The sequence below is a fragment of the Hippocampus comes genome, unplaced genomic scaffold (genome assembly GCF_001891065.2).
Source record: "Hippocampus comes isolate QL1 unplaced genomic scaffold, H_comes_QL1_v1.1 scaffold249, whole genome shotgun sequence".
NCBI lineage: Eukaryota > Metazoa > Chordata > Actinopteri > Syngnathiformes > Syngnathidae > Hippocampus > Hippocampus comes.
Genome location: NW_017805035.1, coordinates 1,613,700 through 1,632,421, shown reverse-complemented (window position 1 = coordinate 1,632,421; position 18,722 = coordinate 1,613,700). Strand labels below are relative to the sequence as shown.

General features: G+C 47.6%; 1 protein-coding gene across 2 annotated transcripts; it reads left to right on the top strand.

Annotated features, from left to right (window-relative positions):
• Positions 1-603: 603 nt before the first annotated feature.
• LOC109512134 (CREB-regulated transcription coactivator 2) lies at positions 604-18,092 on the top strand. Of its 2 annotated transcripts, XM_019863647.1 has the most exons (15): positions 606-1,171; positions 4,362-4,463; positions 4,537-4,653; positions 5,994-6,055; positions 7,495-7,566; positions 8,253-8,359; positions 8,453-8,538; positions 8,620-8,669; positions 9,440-9,684; positions 9,965-10,395; positions 10,807-11,004; positions 11,086-11,253; positions 11,325-11,396; positions 12,075-12,255; positions 13,597-18,092. In XM_019863647.1, exons 1-15 carry the CDS (start codon positions 1,007-1,009, stop codon positions 13,785-13,787), a joined length of 2,247 nt encoding a protein of 748 aa, XP_019719206.1. In that variant the 5' UTR covers positions 606-1,006; the 3' UTR covers positions 13,788-18,092. The 2 variants fall into 2 exon arrangements, with proteins under 2 accessions (XP_019719208.1, XP_019719206.1); XM_019863649.1 differs by lacking the exon at positions 7,495-7,566 and having other exon boundaries at positions 604-1,171.
• Positions 18,093-18,722: the final 630 nt, after the last annotated feature.

The following is an 18,722-nucleotide window of genomic DNA, read 5'->3' as shown; positions in this document are numbered from 1 at the left end:
GACTTTGATTGATCAAAAAGGACTCCGCCAGTAGTGCGGTCATATTACGTTGCCACTCACACTGAACTGACAACTTCTGTTTTTTGATGATTCTGAGAACATAATGGAGACGATTCTTTCAGGCGCACTCAGAGAAAATTCTAAATCCCAATCTTATCGATGAAATGTGCATGGAGCGCTTATACCAGACTTACTGGTACAACCGTATGCCATACACGGTGTAATTTTCGACATAGAAACATAAAATAACGCGAAAACGCCGCCGAGAAATCAATGTATTCAAGTTAGGCGTGCTTATCAAGTGGCAGTATAAGAGGGGTGCCAATGGGTTCATTTCAAATTCAGGAGAGTAAGCGGAATTGTTAGTCCATTCATATACTGTATACGTCCCTGGTTAGACCATACACTTGAACTTTTTTTTTTCTTGGTATGAATTCCGTTCGAGTGGAGATTCTTGGTTGAAAGAGAAAGCGGAAGAATCGAGCGGACTCTTTGCACTGGCAGAGCGACGCCGGCAGGTAGCGTTCTGATGCTTTGTCCCAGCAAAAGCCGAGATAGCTTATGAATGACAGATGACTCTCCCGTACCCAACGTCGTATGTCACCGTGTGTTTGTTTGCGGGGGCTGATGGCTTTGTGGAGGCGTTGCCATGGCAACCGCGGCACGGCGACGTGTTGGGTGAAAAATGTCCTCAGTGTGACGTCACGGAAGAAATTACAGGATGGTTGTGATGTGTGGTGAGAGGGCGGAGCCGAGCGCAGCGGACACAAAGCGAGCACGTCGCAAGTCATCTCTGTGCAAGCGATCGCCATGTCGGCCTGGAGGTCACTTCGGAGGTCATAGGTCATCGGCGGCTTCGTTTGATCGCGCGCGCAACCGCGGAGTGAGGCCTCTTGGCCAGCCGAGCGGCGCGGAAGCGATCTCGGGGCGGCCGGTGCAGTGACGTCATCGTGCTGCTCTGGCGGGCGGGCGCTCGTCTCGAGTGAGCGAGCGAGCGAGCGACAACATGTCTGCGGGCTCAGGCGGCCCAGCGCCGGGGCCCGGCGGCCCCCCGGCGGCCGGTGTCGGCAACCCCCGCAAGTTTAGCGAGAAGATCGCGCTGCACACGCAGCGGCAGGCCGAGGAGACGGCCGCCTTCCACGAGGTCATGATGGACATCACGTCGACTAGGGTGAGCCCGCCTGTCTGCCAGCTCGTCGCCACCGCTGGCGGAGGTGGACGTGGTCGAACGAACGAACGAGCGAGCGCAGGCAGGCCTCAGCCGGGCTCCCGGCGCCGTCCAGCCCACTGGACGTTGTCGGAGCCCGTCGGAAGACCGACCGTAGAGCCGCCACTCGATGTGTCTGCTCTCTAGTGGCAAGTTTGCGAGGCCTCGAATGGCTTGCGCTGCGCTTCCGAGCGCCGTTAGCCTGCTTAGCATGTTAGCCTCGGCGGCTAGTCGCCTTGTTTACCAACTCACCGAGCTGTCATCCCACGCCGGAAGTCCTTCGGCACAACGTCCGATCGGAAGCTGATTTTCGCGTTGCGGGTTTCAATTTTGGTGTACGACGCTGAGGTGGCTTGCTTGGAAATCTGCACTACTCCTTGAAACGTTCGGCTGTGGCGGAAGTTTCGCCCAATTTGCCTTTTGCTTGGAAATGGTTACTTTGGGCGCAATTTTTTTGCGGCAGTAAGCAGTTGGATCTAGCTAGTTTGTGAGTTTGAAAGACCTTATCCAGGTGGTTGAGGAGTGCTAGTTCATTTCGTTGGAGAGAGTTATGTACTATTGACAAACGAGTTGGTCAATATAAGTTTGAGTCGCGTTGTCACTGGTGAACTTCAGATTGCTTTCAGAGTGATGAACGTGCGCTGTCAAAGTGGAGTTCACTTGCAATTTCACGTCAGTGGTTTGACTGGGATTGTTGCTGGATGAGTCGCCATAGTTACCGTAGTTACCATAGTTACCACCCTCTCTTAGTTACCTAACCACTGTTACCACAAGGAATGTTATTGTCATACCAACACACATTTACAGATGATCTGGCAGACTGGCACCAAGTACGATATTCCGGGTTCCAGTTTAGCTCAGTCAGTCCCAGGAATTGTAAAGATAAAAATAGAGCAAAATGAGATTGATAATTGTGTGCACAGATGCAATACAGCAGAATCAGAATGCAAGAGGCTTAAATTACACATATCTACATGGTCATTTTGGACTTGACAATAAGAATCGAGTGTTCACCTTGCAGGGATGAATTAGACACGCGGCGTGGGGCTGATGTCAGGACACGGTTTGAGTTTAATGATCCGACAATTTGTGGAAAGAAGCTGTTCCTCAGCTGGTACTTACTCCTCCAGGTCCTCCGTAGCCTCCTGCCTGAGGGGAGGAGTTGGGCGAGGGAATGGCTTGGGTCCTTGATGATACAGATAGCCCTCATCTGTTGGTGAAGATTTCTGTAGTTGTGTGGTGGCTTCCCATGATCTTCTGAGCAGCCTTTACCGTCCTTTGAAGAGCCTTCCTTTCTGCAGCCGCTGTGCAACAGCGTGATGCTGGTGCTGAGGACATTGTCCACTGCACCATGATTAAGCTCCTCAAAACACAGCTCCCCAGTCCAGCACGTCACAGCTTCCAAAGGCAGTATAGACGTTGAGGGAGCCTTCTTCAGCGGGCGGGAAGTGTTTCAGTTCCAGGTGAGGTCCACGTAAAGGTGGACCCCAAGGCACATGGAGCTGAAGAGCACTTGCACTTTGCTCCTCTAATGTGAAGGGGGGAGGGGGTGTGAAGGGGTGAAGGTTATCTTTGCTTTGGCCAACTTGATGTATTACCTCCTCTGTGTACTTTTACTAATCATTGCTGGTGATCCATTCCACTACCACTGTGTCGTCTGCAAACTTTGCTATATGACTCTATTAGCTGTAGTCATGTGAGCAGGAGGGGCCTCAGCACACACCCCGGAGGGAACATCAGAGCTGAGGCTGATGGAAGAGAAGATGTTGTAAGGATAATGACAGTCTGTGATCTGGTGGTTGTGAAGTCCAAGACCTAGTTCCACAGTGATGGAATCAGCAGAGGAGAAATCCAGGAACAGCCGGTGGACGTAGGCATTCCTGAGGACGGTGTGGACCACCAATGAGGTGGCATTATCAGTGGAGTGGTTCTTCCTGTTGGTGTACTTCCTTTTGAGGATCCACGGTGATGTGGATGGAATTTTTGATATGTGGCATAATCAGCTTCTCCAAACACTTCATGACTGTAAGAGCGACGGCTACTCGCCGATAATCGTTTCAGCCTTTCGGTCGGTTGGGACAGACGGCAATTGGAGCCACAAGCTCTCACCTCAGTACGCACGCTAGGATATCGTCGGGCCCCGCAGCTTTGCGGGGGTTAACCATTTGCAGGGTTCTTCTCAAGCATGGTGAAGATAAGTTGTTGGGGCGTGTTATCGGGTGCTGTTTTGAGTCTGATGTAGGGCATTGTTGTTGGGGGTCCTCAAAGCAGGTGAAGCACTGGTTCCAGGTACCTGGCCAGTGATCTTTTCAGTATTGTGCATCATTGGTGTTGTCGTTAAAGCTTTTCCGCAAGAGTTCGAGAGCCTTTGGAGGGGCAGGCACCCCTTCCTCGTCAGTATATTATTATTTGATATTTTTTATTTTCTGGCGGTACCCATCCGCTGTCGTTTGTTGAAAATGCTGATTGGCAAAAAATTTGAATAAGCATGTGTATACCACATGCTTATTCAATTTTTTTTTTTTAATTCAATGCACTTACAATAGGAGTCAGTTATTGACGGATTTTCGCTCAGTGGTGGGGTTTGAATACATACCATTGCCGATCCGCAGCAAATACAGAATACGGGTGACTTTTGAGTTTAACAAAGCCACTGTAGCCCGGCATTGTGGGAAATATTAGCCAGTAGTTCATGTTGCTCATCTTTTGATATATAGCATCGCAAAACGTGCAATGAATGAGCTGCTCTCACCACTCAAAATGACTTTGCAACTGGAATAACACCAGAAACACACAGAGCAAGAAATGCAGCATGGAAGAATTGCATATTTTTCCTCCATTTCCAGCCATGACTGTTAGCGGGGTCTTATATTGCGCCTTTTTGGGTGGTGAATCCGTTGGGCCGCCTTGAGCCATGTTGCGGTGGCACTGGCTCTGCCTATTCTACATTATGCTAAGCAAAGTTAGCCCGTTTAATGTTGCTCCACAGCTCCATCATTACCATGCTACCAATGTTGTGATTGTGAATTAGCGCAGATAGCATTATGACTGTTGTTACCATTGTCATGACCGTTTCCACTTTCGCATCTTAGCATTTGTTCAAGGCTTGTATTGCAGAACGATATGAAGAGTGTGTTTGTGTTTTGCTGTTCAGCTGCAGGCTCAGAAGCTCCGTTTGGCCCGCACCCAGGGTCCGTACTACGGCGGCTCTCTGCCCAACGTCAACCAGATCGGCAGGGGGCCTCAGGACCTGCAGGTGAGTGTGATCACGCCGCCCCCCTGCTGGAGCTGCGGCAACCCTCTGCTTGAGAGTGTTTGGTCTTGTGCAGGGCGCCTTCCCGCCGTCGCTGGAGTCAGCTCGCTCTACGCGTCATCACGGCCTGGTGGAGCGAGTCCACAGGGAACGTCGCTTCGTGCCGCCCATCAGACCGTACCGCAACCGCCAAGTATCCTTTCTTACGCTCCTTCAAAGCACTTTTAGTGCCTTCTAATGGGTCCGGCCCATAAGGCCTTCAAACAAAAGCTCAAATTGTTTTCTATTCACATCTCAAAGGCAAATGACAACAGGCCTCATCCACTGACAGTGCATTTAGCTGCGCGTCTCTCTACTGGTCCGGACTCGGTGCTGGTCATTGCTCTCGACTAACTTGCAGAGCATTGGTTAGGACTTGAAAGAAGTTGTCCATTGTGCTTTTCATGTTATCGCCCGTGGCTGTTTCCACTCTCAATCTGATGGAGCACGATAATAATATCGTTGACGTTGGATTCTTATTCTTATTTTGCTGCCGATATTATGTTGATAAAGCATAATTCTACAACATTTCATTCTCATCTTAGGTAATATCAATAAAACGTACTCAGGCTCTGTTCATAAACATTCGGCGAAGGGGTAAAAACACTCAATAAATCTTCACAGAAAATATTCTGCCAGTCAGGTTTCTCGGGGGTTAAAAAAAAGTGCAAAGTGACGACATGTTTTTGGGAACAGTAACAAAAAGTAACGTCACAAAAAGCAGATCACAGCGTCCTGTTCCCGCATTCAATATTAAAAGTCTGCAGCATTTCTCTTGATTGCCCCCCCCCCCCCGCCCCCTCTCTCTCTAATGAATGTAGTTATCCGGTGTTGCTGTTATCAATGATGGTGTTTTTAGTTATTTTTTAATAATGGTGGTTCACGCATAGTCACACAAGAATTGCAGAGATGAATAACAAAAAGAAATGGGGATATGCGACTACATTGTCCTACTTTTTGGGGGGGGGAAAGTCACTCCGGGGAAGTATGCGAACGTAGGATACACACGGAAACGCAAGGGGTGGTGTTTAGAGAGCGAACTACTCTGGGGATGGGTTATATAAGTGATCGTTTTCAGGCTCCTAAACGGCATCTCCATGTAGACGGAATGGCCAATTGGTAAATAACTTGGGCGGAGACACTGAAACATGTTTTCGTCGGACGGGGGTGGGGGGGGGGGGCGTAGTTTTGGTTCGAAGGCAAACTGCAGCTGCTTGTTGGAAGAAGCACCGGTCATGAATCCGACGGTGATTTTGCGGGTATACTCAAATTATTTGCAGAGGAAGAACATTTCCAAGCATGAGTGAATGTGGCCCAAAGACGTTGAAAAAGTTTGGCTTTTTTTTGGTTCGGTTCATACCAAACAAGCTTGGATATGCTTTGAATGGATTGATTTGAATCAACCTGAATTAATTCATTTGTTGTATCGACTTGCCTTGTTTCCTTATGAAGATTTTAGTGATGTGAACGTTTTCTTAACAGTGGTCTCCTCAGGTGGACAACTCCACCTATAACTCCGCCTACTTGTCGCCACCCCCGGACCCCAGCTGGAGAAGGTACATGCTATGACTCCACCCCCCTTTCCGACTCCACGGGGACACTGTCTGCGGCCATCTTGCTGCTACTTGGAGCCTTTGGCTGTGTTGGGAATCTTTAACTCATTCCCCACTCCTTACATGATGGTATAGTGGACCCAGATAGTTGCATAAAAAGACCCCTCTCCCCCACCACACAAAAAAAAAAAAAAAAAATTGTAGGATTGTAATGATTCCAAACACAGCGACTGCGTTCCGAATCCTTCATCGTTCCCAACTCCCTGAAGCACAAGATCGGCTTTTTAAAAATATTTTTATATATATATTTTAATATTGTTGTCGCCAGGGTTGAAAAATATGACTCGAATGCAGGGGTTGACAACCTTAAATATTCAAAAAGCCACCCAAAAAAAAAAAAAACGGGGTAAAAAAAGGCTGTTGACATCAAAAGTCCCCCCCGGCTATGGCACATTTATAATAAACTCTCATGTAGAGCAATTTTGAAATCAATAGAGCACTCCAGAGAACACCCAACACGATCTCTGTATGTAACAAAAACCTTTTGGTTGAAGCTTGCTTTCAAGTTGAATAGTCTTTGTTTGAGTCCTCCTCGTATTCATGAACTTTAAGGCAAACTTCCATTTTCCGACGACTCTCGGGCATACTTTGAATTGAAACACTTGAATGCCACAATGTCACCATAATCTTCAAACTTGGAATTACATTTGAAAAACAAATTGAAGTTAGTGTTTTTTTTTTTCCTCCTCTCTCTCTTCAAAGTCACAGAGAGCCACTCCAGAACCATGAAAGAACCACATTGGGGTTGCCCACCCCCGCCCTAAACACGAAAGAGGGATTTTATTTTATTCTTTTTACTCTGACGGAGTAAAGCGGTCAGCAGTCCAGGACTGAAAGTGAGGATTAATCAAATACTCCCTCATCAGTTTGTGGGGATTTTTATTTGGTGGACTCAGGATCAATAATCTTGACTGAGTAGTAAACATTGCAACAGCCCTGGCAATTGTCGCGTGCCTATGAAGTGGCTAGGGAGGGATTCCCGACACGTCCAAACGTTTGGAGAGACGCTTTGGAGTGCTAACATGCTAGCAAGCCACTTGTTCTTCTCTCTTTTTTGTCCCGCCGCCTCCTCCTCCTCCTTCTTCTTCTTCTTCTTCTTCTTGGGGGAGTCTGCCAGCGTTCTTCCCGCCGCTATTCTAACCACCAAGTACACGCACGCGCATAACACGCTGGCTCCCATGACGACCGGTGGCTTCCTCACGGGATTTTCAGCGGAGGCTTCCGTCTTAGCGTCAACCCGCTTGCGCTTTTCCTGAGGCTGACTTCATCCCGCGCTTTCTCATCTTCCTCCTCTTCTTCCACCTCACCGTGTCTTTTGCGCGCTGTTGCCGGGCGGGCAAAGCCCAGTAACATAACGTTTTGTTCTTGTCGATCGTGAAAAGGAATTGGTCCGCCGGAATCTTCCCGGGGGATAAAAGCCACTTGTTACGTCTCCCAACCACTGCGCTCAACAGGTGAATCCTCCCCTTCGTCCTTTTCTACCTTTTTTTTTCCCACCTCCACCTCTTCCTCCACACCCCCCCCCCCTCTTCTTTTGGCTCTTCTCACCCCCCACCTCCTTCCTCTTCATTTTTTTGCATCCCAGGACTTTGTTTTTTATCTTCCCCCCCTCTTTTTCCTTGTCTCTTCTCTCTTTTCACCCTTCTTACTTTTCTTCATCCTTCTTTCTCTTCGACATCTTTTTTTCTTCATCTTCCTGTTCTTTGTCTTTAATTTATTCCCCCCCTTTCTCCTCTTCCTCGGCTACCTCATTTCCTCCTGCCTCACTTCCTCTTCTTCCTCCACCTCCTCCCATCTTTTCTTCCCTTATCTGATGATTCAGTTTCTGCCCGAGTAGATTTTCTCCTTCTTGACGGCCACCACCTTCTCCTTCGCTCTTTTCTCTTTCTCTCCTTCTGCCACGCCCCTGGCCGGCGTGCATTTCCTGTTGTCATGTTATTGGCTGGCTGTAGGAGGTAAGATGGTGTCAACCGGCCATTGCGCTCGCCTTGGTAACATCATCTCTTTCAGAGCATTGAGACCGGGTCGGATGCAGGCTTGTGATTGGTTGAGCATGTTGATTGAATCGCTGATTGCCTTTGTGTGTGTGTGTGTGTGTGTGTGTGTGTGTGTGTGTGTGTGTGTGTGTGTGTTCCACCAGGACCAACTCCGACTCAGCCCTCCACACCAGCGTGATGAACCCGCCATCGGGTGACCCCTTCGCCACAGGATGTCACACCCTCACAGCCCACGGCGGAAGACGCAACGGTGAGACGCACGTGGGCGTCACCCACCCTGGACCCGAGCCGATCAAACATAATGGTTCCGCAGCATCACCATGACAACCTTGTCTGTCCTTAGTCTTTCCGTACCCTGTCCCGCCCATTGAGGAAAACGTGCTGGATGATGCCAAGCTCATCCCCAACAAAGCTTGGGACGCCAAGAAGGTTAAACACCATGCGTGCACACAAACACACACACACACACAGATTAATCAGTGGTTGATTTGTATTCGTTTATGTATTCAGTTTCCTGTGATGACCTCCAGACCAAAGTCATGTGAAGTTCCTGGCATCAAGTACGCACCCCCTCCATAACGCAGACACACACGCACGCGCGCACACTGCCCTAACATCACATTTGTCCTGCCTACAGGGGTGCACCAACACGGTGTTGATGTTTGGAAGCACCATATCAGTGCCTTACTTAGTTTTTATTCTGAAATTGGCCCTCAGAAGCAATTGTTGTGGTGGCTGACGAGACTCTGAATTGAGGCTAGCCTAGCCTACAGTATTCCTAGTACGCAAAAGTGCAGCGACACATTCTAACTGGAGCGTATTATTTAATTTCCGTTGCTCATGCACACCAGCGTGCATCCCCAATCATGAGCATCTATTTTTGCCCTATTGAGTTTGTCACAGGACAATTGAGCGGTTTGACAACAGGGAACCCTCTACTGGGGCTTCATTGTCACGACAGGTTGAATACATTGCCAGTAATGGCGCCCTCCTGAGGGTGATTGATTGTACTGTTTCATTCTTCTTCCCCGAATGTGATAGTAATCAGAGCGCCGTGTTTTGACGAGGCAAGGCAAGCTTATTTGTACACCACACTTCATGTACGAGACAATTAAAAGTACTTCACATAAAACCAAAGCATTATGGAAAGAGAGACAAAGTAATACGTTTCAGAAATCATCACATTTTCGAAAACCTTAAATGATTAAAATCAAGCATTCATCTACTGCCGACACATGCGATGTATTTTTGAAAAACAAATTTGAGGTTTCGTTTCCCTTTGATGTTCAATTTTATTTCATCCCTCTTATTTGTGTGTCTGCGTTTTAAGCGTCTTCATGTCACCCGAGCTACCGTCGGCTCCCGCACACGGCATCCCACCGGCCCTCAACATTAGCGGGTCGCTCCCAGATCTGTCCAGCCTTCACTTCCCCCCGCCTCTGCCCACACCGCTGGATCAGGACGAGCCTACCTACCCCGGCGGCAGCACGGGCAACCTGGCGTCCACCCTGACCCAGCTGGGCATCAATACCAGCAGCGCCGAGGGAGGCAACGGCGCCTTCCACCATCAGGCCGGTAAGGCGCATTGACTGAAGGCACGCGCGACCGAACCCCACATGAGTTGCCGACCGTCTGCGAGTAGTTTGGCTGCCATTTCAAATGTCCATTTGTAGGAAGAAAAACAAAGGTCAGGAGAAGGTATGGAACTATATGACTTTTAGAACGAACTTGTTTGGTAGAATTTTGTCCAGTTGTTGTCGTGAATGCTCTAAAGATGGCAAGTCATCGTGCTTTGCTTTTATGTGCTGGCAAGTTTCACCCAAGATGCCCGCCATGTTTGCCCTTTCTCCCGCAGGTGTGCCGGGCTCGTTGGGAGGCACGCTGAGTAACCCGTCCCTGCAGTCGTCGCTGAGTAACCCCAACATCCAGTCGTCGCTCAGCAGCCACTCTTTCAGCAACTCTCTAAGCTCCGCCTCCTTGCACTCATCACTCAGCAACCCATCGCTGCAATCGTCTCTGGGCTCCTCCCCCTCTCTGCCCTCCTCCCTCAGCAGCCAATCGCTGCACTCGTCCCTCAGCAGCTCCTCCCTCCAATCGGCCTCCGGTAGCAGCAACCCCGCCTACAGCTCTGGCTCCGCCACCTACACGTCCTCGGTCAGCACGTCACCGCGGAGACGGGCGCAACCCTCGCCACTCGTCCTGCCCGTCTTGGGCGGGGACGCCCGGCGACATCACACCAAGCAGTTCTCGCCCACCATCTCACCCACGCTGTCCTCCATCACGCAGGTACTCCCTCATGCAGTTCTCAGTCGGGCACAAACACACGCACATACACACCACAAATCACAACAACACCACACAAAATACAGTACAATCATATGCACGTAGGTACACACACACACACACACACACACACACACACACACACATTCATGCACTGTTCTCAGTCTCACATACACTAGACAGCACTTGCGCACACAAAACATTAATGTACACAAACGGATACACGTAAAAGCCCAAATCTCACACACACAAACACACACACACACACAACTGCACAAAACGTAGCATGTACGTCTCCCCATGCTGTCCTCAGTTGCACATTCATGTGCATTTCTCACCTGAGCTTTCCTCCCTCGCAGAGGTGACACACGTACATGCGTACACAGTGACATGTTTCCCACTTCCCACCCCTAGGGCGTGCCCCTGGACACGAGTAAGCTGACTCTGGACCAGCGCTTACCACCAACTCTGGACCAGCGCTTACCACCATATCCACTGGGCCAGCAGGCCCCCCACCAGCAGCCCCCCCTCCTGAGTCAGCATCAAGCGCAGATGGTCCGCCTCCAGCAGACGCCGCCGCAGAACCTGCTCAACGCTCAGCACTTTGGAACGGTACCTGAACTAAAAAAGCGTTTTCATCACATCCATCTTCACGTTCTCCTCCTCTAAACTTCCTCGTGTGTGTGTGTGTAGCCGCAGCGGGCAGGCAGCTCTCAGGTCAGCTCGGCACTGGTGAAGAACAACGCCTTGGAGCCCTACCTCCACAGCACCTTGACCTCCCAGTGTCAGCTCAAGCAGGAAGCGGAGCAACAGAGGAGCGGGAACTTCCCTCAATTGCACTTGACCGCCGACCTGTACAACGTGAGACCTCTACTGGCCTATTTGTTGACTGCCTGTCCGCTTGCTGCCATGGTAACGCGATGTTTTCCCAGGATGCCTTGCTCAATTCCTTGCTGGACGACTCTTACGTAAACCTGCAGCTCAGTGGCAAAGCCAGCCAGCAGGTACGGCGACGCGTGCCACCATCGTGTCATAAGATCTATACATACATCACATGGCCAAGGTGCATCAGGAGCAACATGTCATGTGACTGACACGTGTCGCTCAACATGCTTCACGCGATCACCTGACCAACGCATGTCACGATTAACGCCTCAAATGGTGAATGTGTCTCATGAGCAACTTGCATCACATGATAAGCCCGTGTCAGATAATCGATACCCGTCACAGTTTCACTGATCTAAAGTCACACATGACCAGCGCATGTCATGATTGACATGATGGACCAGCAGGACATGAGCTACATCCGACACGTTTGCTGACAACCAGCGTCACCTCTTCAAGCCATCAGACATGATCAATGCGTGTCGTATGAGTATGCATCTCCTGAGCAACGTGCATCACATGATCAATGCATGTCGCATAAACAACATGCGTCACATGATCAGCATGCGATAAGCAATTGTAACATGATCGTGTCACAACCGACTTGCGTCCTTGGACCAAATCCTCACCTCACCAACACTTCACATGACCAGCGCATGTCACAAGCAACAAGCCACGCGATGGACATAAGTCACACGACCGATTCATGTTATTATCAGCTCAAGTCACATCAACACGCATCACATGATGTAATCCTTGTCACATGACAGAGGCGCCTGTGCATGTTTGTGCTTCAGTTTCCCGCCGAGAGCCCGAGTGACGTCCTGGGCCGCAGTGTACTGAGCGGCGGCCATGCTGACACGCAAGTGCTGCAGCAGTCCTTAGACCAAGCCGTACTCAACCAGAACCAGAATCAGAATCACAACTATGGCGGCGGCGGCGACTTTCGCCAGAACATCCCCAACATCATCCTGACAGGTGGGTTCAGGCGACACGTTGAGCAACGCTCAAGTTGATTGTCACATTTGTCTGTTGTCAGCAAACAGAAAGTTTGTTTTTCATCTTAAAGGCCAACTCGAGTCCATCCTGTTGTTTGCAGTCATATGTTCTGTGAGCCCCCCCCCCACTAGTTGAAACACGATGTTCGAATGAATGTTGCGTTGGTGGAATATAAGAAGGAAGACGCCCATTTTCAGACCTCTCTGGAGTCTGACATTTTATGCTGTCAAATTAAATTGATGGCAAAGTCCCCTCGGGCTCGCATTGCTAATGTCACGTGACGCATGTTTGCACTTGCCGAAGCGACTAATCCATCCATCCATCCATTTTCCGATCCGCTTTATCCTCAAAAGAGTCGCGGGGGTGCTGGAGCCTATCCCAGCTATCTTCGGGCAGTAGGCGGGGTCCACCCCGAACCGGTTGCCAGCCAATTGCAGGGCACACAGAGACGAACAACCATCCGCGCTCACACTCACCCCTAAGGACAATTTGGAGTGTTCAATCAGCCTGCCATGCATGATTTTGGAATGTGGGAGGAAATCGGAGTACCCGGAGAAAACCCACGCAGGCACGGGGAGAACATGCAAACTCCACACAGGGAGGCCGGAGCTGGAATTGAACCCCGTACCTCTGCACTCGCTAACCACTGGACCACCGGGCAGCTTGTTGACTAATTGATTATCTAATTAATCAACAACTATTTTTGATCACCATTTCGAGACCTTGTTTGACTTTAAATTGTCCAAATTCTCGAATTTCAGCAATAAATATTCTCTTGATTTCTGTCGTCCACATGAAAGCGCACCGATTGTTTTTGTTTTGTGTTTTTAGCAAACATCAACAAATCTTTTCCTACGTTTGAATGAAAGAATAGAAAGTAAAACTTGTTTTTTTTTTTTTTTGTTTTTTTTTTAAATCCAAGTAATGGAAAAAATAATGACAATTACAAATAATAATCGCAAATGAGATGGTGGTTAAAATAATCAGTAGTTGTAGCAGCCCTCATATTTTTTTGTTCACTTTACTTGTGGTACCAAATGAATGAAGGTTTTCGGAAAGTTCAACATTTTACCGATGAGTGCCCATGATAAAATTTCCGATGTAGTGACGGGTGAGTCAAAATTGCTGGATGATTGCGAAAGCAGCATCATTCGCTCATTCCCTGCTCGGTGGACATTTTAAGGAACTGTCTTGGTCCACAGTATAAAAAAATAATCTGGGGTTCACTGAATAGCATATTGCAACAGGACACAATCCTGGGTGTACCCCATGGACAGCTTTTTTCTTTTATTGTTCCATGACGCGTGTATTTATCCTCAGGCGACTCTCCGCCGGGCTTATCCAAAGAGATCGCCAGCGCCCTGTCGCACGTGCCGGGTTTCGAGATGGACCCGTACTCACTGGACGACCCGCTCCGGATGGGCGCTCTGGCCCTGGACATGCTGGAGGGAGACCTCATGCTGGCCGACCCCGCTGTGGAGGACTCGTTCCGCTCGGACAGACTCAAGTGAGCTCCGGCGCGGGCTGGCGGGCAGACACCGGGAGCGGACGCGCGCCGTGGGGTCAAGACAGAAACTCACCAGCTGCCCTTCCGGGTTGCGAAGGGGTGAAGCGCTTCTGGAACGTGGCCGGTAAATTTCTATCGGAAGTTAAGATGGGAAACTTTGCAATGATGTCAAATTGGAAACTTTCCATTGGAACCCTTTTTAAAGGCTCTCCATTACCCTCTCGGGTATTTTGCCGGATCTTTCAACAGCCACAGAATATTAAGCTATGTCACTATAAAAGCAGTGAACCTACCACAAGGAAGAAGAGACTCGCCTCTTTCACCAGAAAAAAAAAAAATCAGCTCTTTCGTAATCAGCAGTTAAAAATGGGTTGGTTTTTACTCGAAGCACCGGCTTCGAACCCAAAAGTGGAGAAACAAGCCAAGCTTTTCATGCAAAAAATTGGGATTTCAACATCTCTTTTGCTTCATTTAGAATCATTAATGTACAGATATTTTCAGATTTGCAGCTTTGCGGTGGCGTGTGGAGGACCCAAGCGTAGGGAGGCAAGGCTGGAATGTAGGATCAACACACAAGATCGATTCCGGGGAGGAAAAAAAAAGTACCATAGTATGGTGACAAAATACTGAATTAAAAGTCTAAAAGTAATTCTCCAAAGAATCATGGGAGAAAGCACTAATTGGCTCTACAAGTGTTAACGTTGCACTTTGGAACACATAACTTTAATTAAAAGTCGCACTTGTAGTGGGGAAAAAAAATATTACACAGTTGTTCTCAAAGTGCCCTAAAAATGAGCATGTTTGTAAATGCCAGTAAATGGTTCTGAAAGTAGCTACTGCGATATCAAGTACATTTTATATGGACAGTTATTGAGAATGTCAAATCCAAAGCGATGTGATGTCGCCATATCCTGGCGTGTGCTTGATGGTACACAGGAGCGATTTGACAGACGAGCTGGGTGAGAGCCTCTCGCGCGCGTTGTAAAACGAACGGGGCAATGAAACACTTGGATTCCACTTAACTAATAAAAACGTCCGCACCAGTCAACCAGTTACTGCGGAAGTCAAATCAAAAACCTTTTGGACAATAATCTGGTCTGTGCGACCCCGCTCGTCTATACACGGTATTCTGATGAATGAATGAAAATGTCATCCAGAACGTTTTTGACTTGACGTCCCCTGTAAGCGCTTCCATTCAGAAAACGGATTCTTGTCAATTGCCTTTAATTGCCATGGAAAGTTTCCAAATTGGACAGTTGACGGAATGTTGCCCCCTCGTCCGGAGGCCCATGCGTTCGCCATTTTGGACGGCAAGCCAGCCATGAACTTTCTCCCGGGTGGCGACTAGTAGCGTCAGCCTCTCAAAACACGGAAAGGCCAACTGCTGAGCCTTCAAGTCCACCTCCTGGTCCATGCACTAGTGCACTCCTTGTCCTCACTAGTAGGACATTTGCCCTATTCGGCATGTTTTTTTTACCCATGAACCCCTTTGAGCATTTATTCCCATGCCTTCGAAGTACTCGAGCTCTGTGCTGGATTTCCACACATATATGCCGCACCCACACATATATGGAACGACGGATCAATAAACACGGTGAGGAGACATCTCTACTGGGAACAAGTGTGAAAAAAATACGCGAGTCCGCATTCATTGCCGAGCACGACCATCATGTAAGGGTGCGCACCCTCTTGTCAATCTTTGCATCAAACTTCAGGGGGTAAAAACGGCACTGATGAAACTGGCAAATGAACATGTCAGCCATTTGAACAGACACGGCATTGTTCCTGAATTCAGACAGCGTCTGAAATAAATACATCTTATATATGAGTTACATATGTGTATGTATACACATATGATGTAGTAAATAATAGAATGAATGACCATCCACTTTGTTGTGGCAGACAATAAAATCCCGTCCCTGCCCCCTCTTAAATTTTTCTTACTTTAAACCATGTATTTTATATCGATTCGATAGAAAGTTGTCCTCCTGCTAGTGAAAACAGGCTGCACTAGTACATGGACCCGCAAGGTGGATGTGAAGAATGTGGAATAAATGCTCACAACGGGTTTAGTAGTATAAAAATCAAAAACTTGTTCTCAACATCCCTGATGCCTACTTTCGGGTCCATACACTCTTTTTGTCTTAGCTCGTAAGACAATTCAGCATACTAGTAAGAACCACTGTGTCCTACTAATAACTTTTTTTGCACTAGTAGTGGAAAAAAACGTCACTCACGTGACGTAGTTCTACTAATGCGTCCGCGTTGTAGGAGGGTATGTTCACACTGCAGCTCAATTCCTTTTTTATTTTATTTATTTATTTTTTTCAAATCCAACCTGGCTCGGATATTTGCACATGTCCGACCTATACGTCAACTAAAGCCCAGTATTTCCTCCTCGCAGGCGGGGGGGAAAAGACTGCTTAGGAAACTACTGACATTGTCCGGGAATCTACAATCGTTTTTTGAAGTAACAGTTGTCTTTACAGTTGACTTTAATTGAATCCCACTTGAAACACGAAGCAAAAAGTGGACATTTGTGGCGAATGTAGTCATTCGCCCACGCTTCTTTTACTATTCACGGCAATGACGTGACATCATTTTTAATCGCCGTTTTCATTAAATGAGGGGATCGGGGGAGTCCCCAAATTATCTGTACCTCCTCCTGCCTTGATACTGTGGCGATATGAGATGATAAAATGAGCCCCGACACACGGCACCATATTTAATTCCATAAACACTGGCCAGATGATGTCTGTTTTTTTTGGGGGGGGGGGGGTTTTTTTTTTTTCTTTTTCTTTCATGCATGTCACTTTGACGACGGGTTTTGAGCTCATGCGTGTCACAACATGGGCGCGTTGCGTTCACATTAGAAGTCGCATTTGTTTTTGTAGCGAGTATATAAAAAGCTGTAATTCATTTAAAAAAAAAAATCCAAATTGTGCCTGCAGTGTGAACATAGCCTTAATTGTGAGGAGGAAGAGCATACTACAGCATACTACAACTAAATATAGTTTCAGGACCATATACTAGTAGTCCGGTTGTTGGCCTCACTATTGAGTCAGTTCACTACACTCGCAGTATGACTGTATCTCATCATTTAATACACGACTTTTTATTTTTGTGGCTTTAGTTGAAAAGCAAGGAAGGGAGGTGTTTTAATTGTGCACTGTAGGCAAAGAGCATAATAATATCCATGGACCTTTAACTGAATCTCGTTTCAGGTCCATGAACTACTTGTCCAGTCGCTGTCCTCACTATTCTGACAATTTTGAAGTAGGCAGACAGCATCGTTGTGTCTCTAGTTGAAAAAGCCTACCTGTAAGACTCTTTATTTTTTAATTTTTTGTCTGCTTGTGTGCTGAATTGTACTGACAAATGAGCTAACTCGTATATGGACCCGAAACTGGACTTTGCATACTTCCTGCTCTGCTATGCAATTGAAGGCGAGAAGCCTGCTGTCTGTCATTACCAATCAGACTGTCGGTGTTCCTCCAAAATCATCGCGAGCCACCCACGTGTGGCTTTTCTGTGGGTAATTGGCGAGGTAGTCACACATTCCCTGTTGGCGGCGCTTACCCGTCTTTTGGCTGAAATTTGACAGGAAGCTCCTCGGGATGTGCGTGCGCTGGCGTGCGCATACGCAGGAAGTCTTGTCATCAAGTCAAGAAGAAGACGAGAATAAATGTCAGCGGGACATTTTTACGCGTTTGACCAGCTTTTTAGTTCTTCAGAATGAAAAAAAAGAATGTTTTCCGAGGTGAGGGAGCGGTCTCAGTCGGTCCCGTCATCATCATGCCAGAACTTCCTCTTTGAACAGGAAGTGCAGGTTTTCACACGCTTGCGTGTTTGTTGGAAAAGGTCAAAGTCACATTCGCTGACAAGGAAAATTTCTTTGAGCCAAGCTAAGGTGCATGCATGTGCGCACGCGATTGTTTTATGCAATCATGTCGGCAGAAACAATGTAGTTGGAAACTCTGCCAGTGGGGGAGCTGTTGAGGGATCAGCAACAGGCCATATTTCATATTTCTCTGAAACACGCACACATGTGTGCGCGCACACATCCCCTACCATGAGCTAAAAAGGCCATATTTCATGTTGTCACATTTTTACAAAAGTTTGCTCAAACGTTCTTAACGCTGTTGGGCTCGTGCTTTTAGGCTGAACTGCGTTTATGCGCGTGTTGTAATAATTTGTAATAAGCAGGGACGTGTTTGTACATATGAATGTTTGCAAAGCAGCTAACAAGAGATTTATAAACTGTTACTTCACATTCTTTTTTGCAGAAAATAAACTTTATGTGAACTTGTCAAGTTTCTACATTGAGAGGGAAGCAACGGTACCGGTCCTTCAATATAATAGCTCATATAACTGTGCTTTTGTATAACTTGCTTTGTTTCTACGCATATAACTGCATTGAAAACAAACGAACAGTACTACTTTAAAAATGTAAGCAACAGTGCCACTACTGCAAATTGAAAACACTACTTAAAAATAAAAGCAAAAGGACCAATAATTGAAACATGAAACCTACTTCAAAATAAAAGCAATACTATAAATATAAAAGCAACAGTGCTGCTATTTCAAAATAAAACCAGCAATATCATGACTACAGAATAAAGCAACAGCTTTGTCCCCAGTACATCTAAGTTTGGCTATCTCTTTGACGAGCTGATTTTGAATCCGCTCCATCCTGGTGACTCCTCAAGAAAAGCCCCACATCTTCATTTGCGCCACCTCCACTTCTGCTTCATCCTGTTTCTTCAGCACCACTGTCTCGAATCTGTACATCATTGCCAGCTTCAGCAGATTTTCCCTTCATCCTCAGCGAGACTGGAACATCACATAACACCCCTGATATTTTCCTCTGCCTCTGCCAACCTGCTTGAATCCATTTCTTCACACCCTCAGTCACAGTTGCTCTGGGCTGTTGACCCCA

What these genes read in the sequence shown, in the direction of transcription:
- LOC109512134 (XM_019863647.1), top strand. Translation starts at nt 1,007, where the DNA reads ATGTCTGCGGGCTCAGGCGGCCCAGCGCCGGGGCCCGGCGGCCCCCCG. An exon ending in CGCTGTCCTCCATCACGCAG is followed by an intron (nt 10,396 to 10,806) that starts GTACTCCCTCAT and finishes TCCCACCCCTAG; the next exon opens with GGCGTGCCCCTGGACACGAG. An exon ending in TGACCGCCGACCTGTACAAC is followed by an intron (nt 11,254 to 11,324) that starts GTGAGACCTCTA and finishes ATGTTTTCCCAG; the next exon opens with GATGCCTTGCTCAATTCCTT.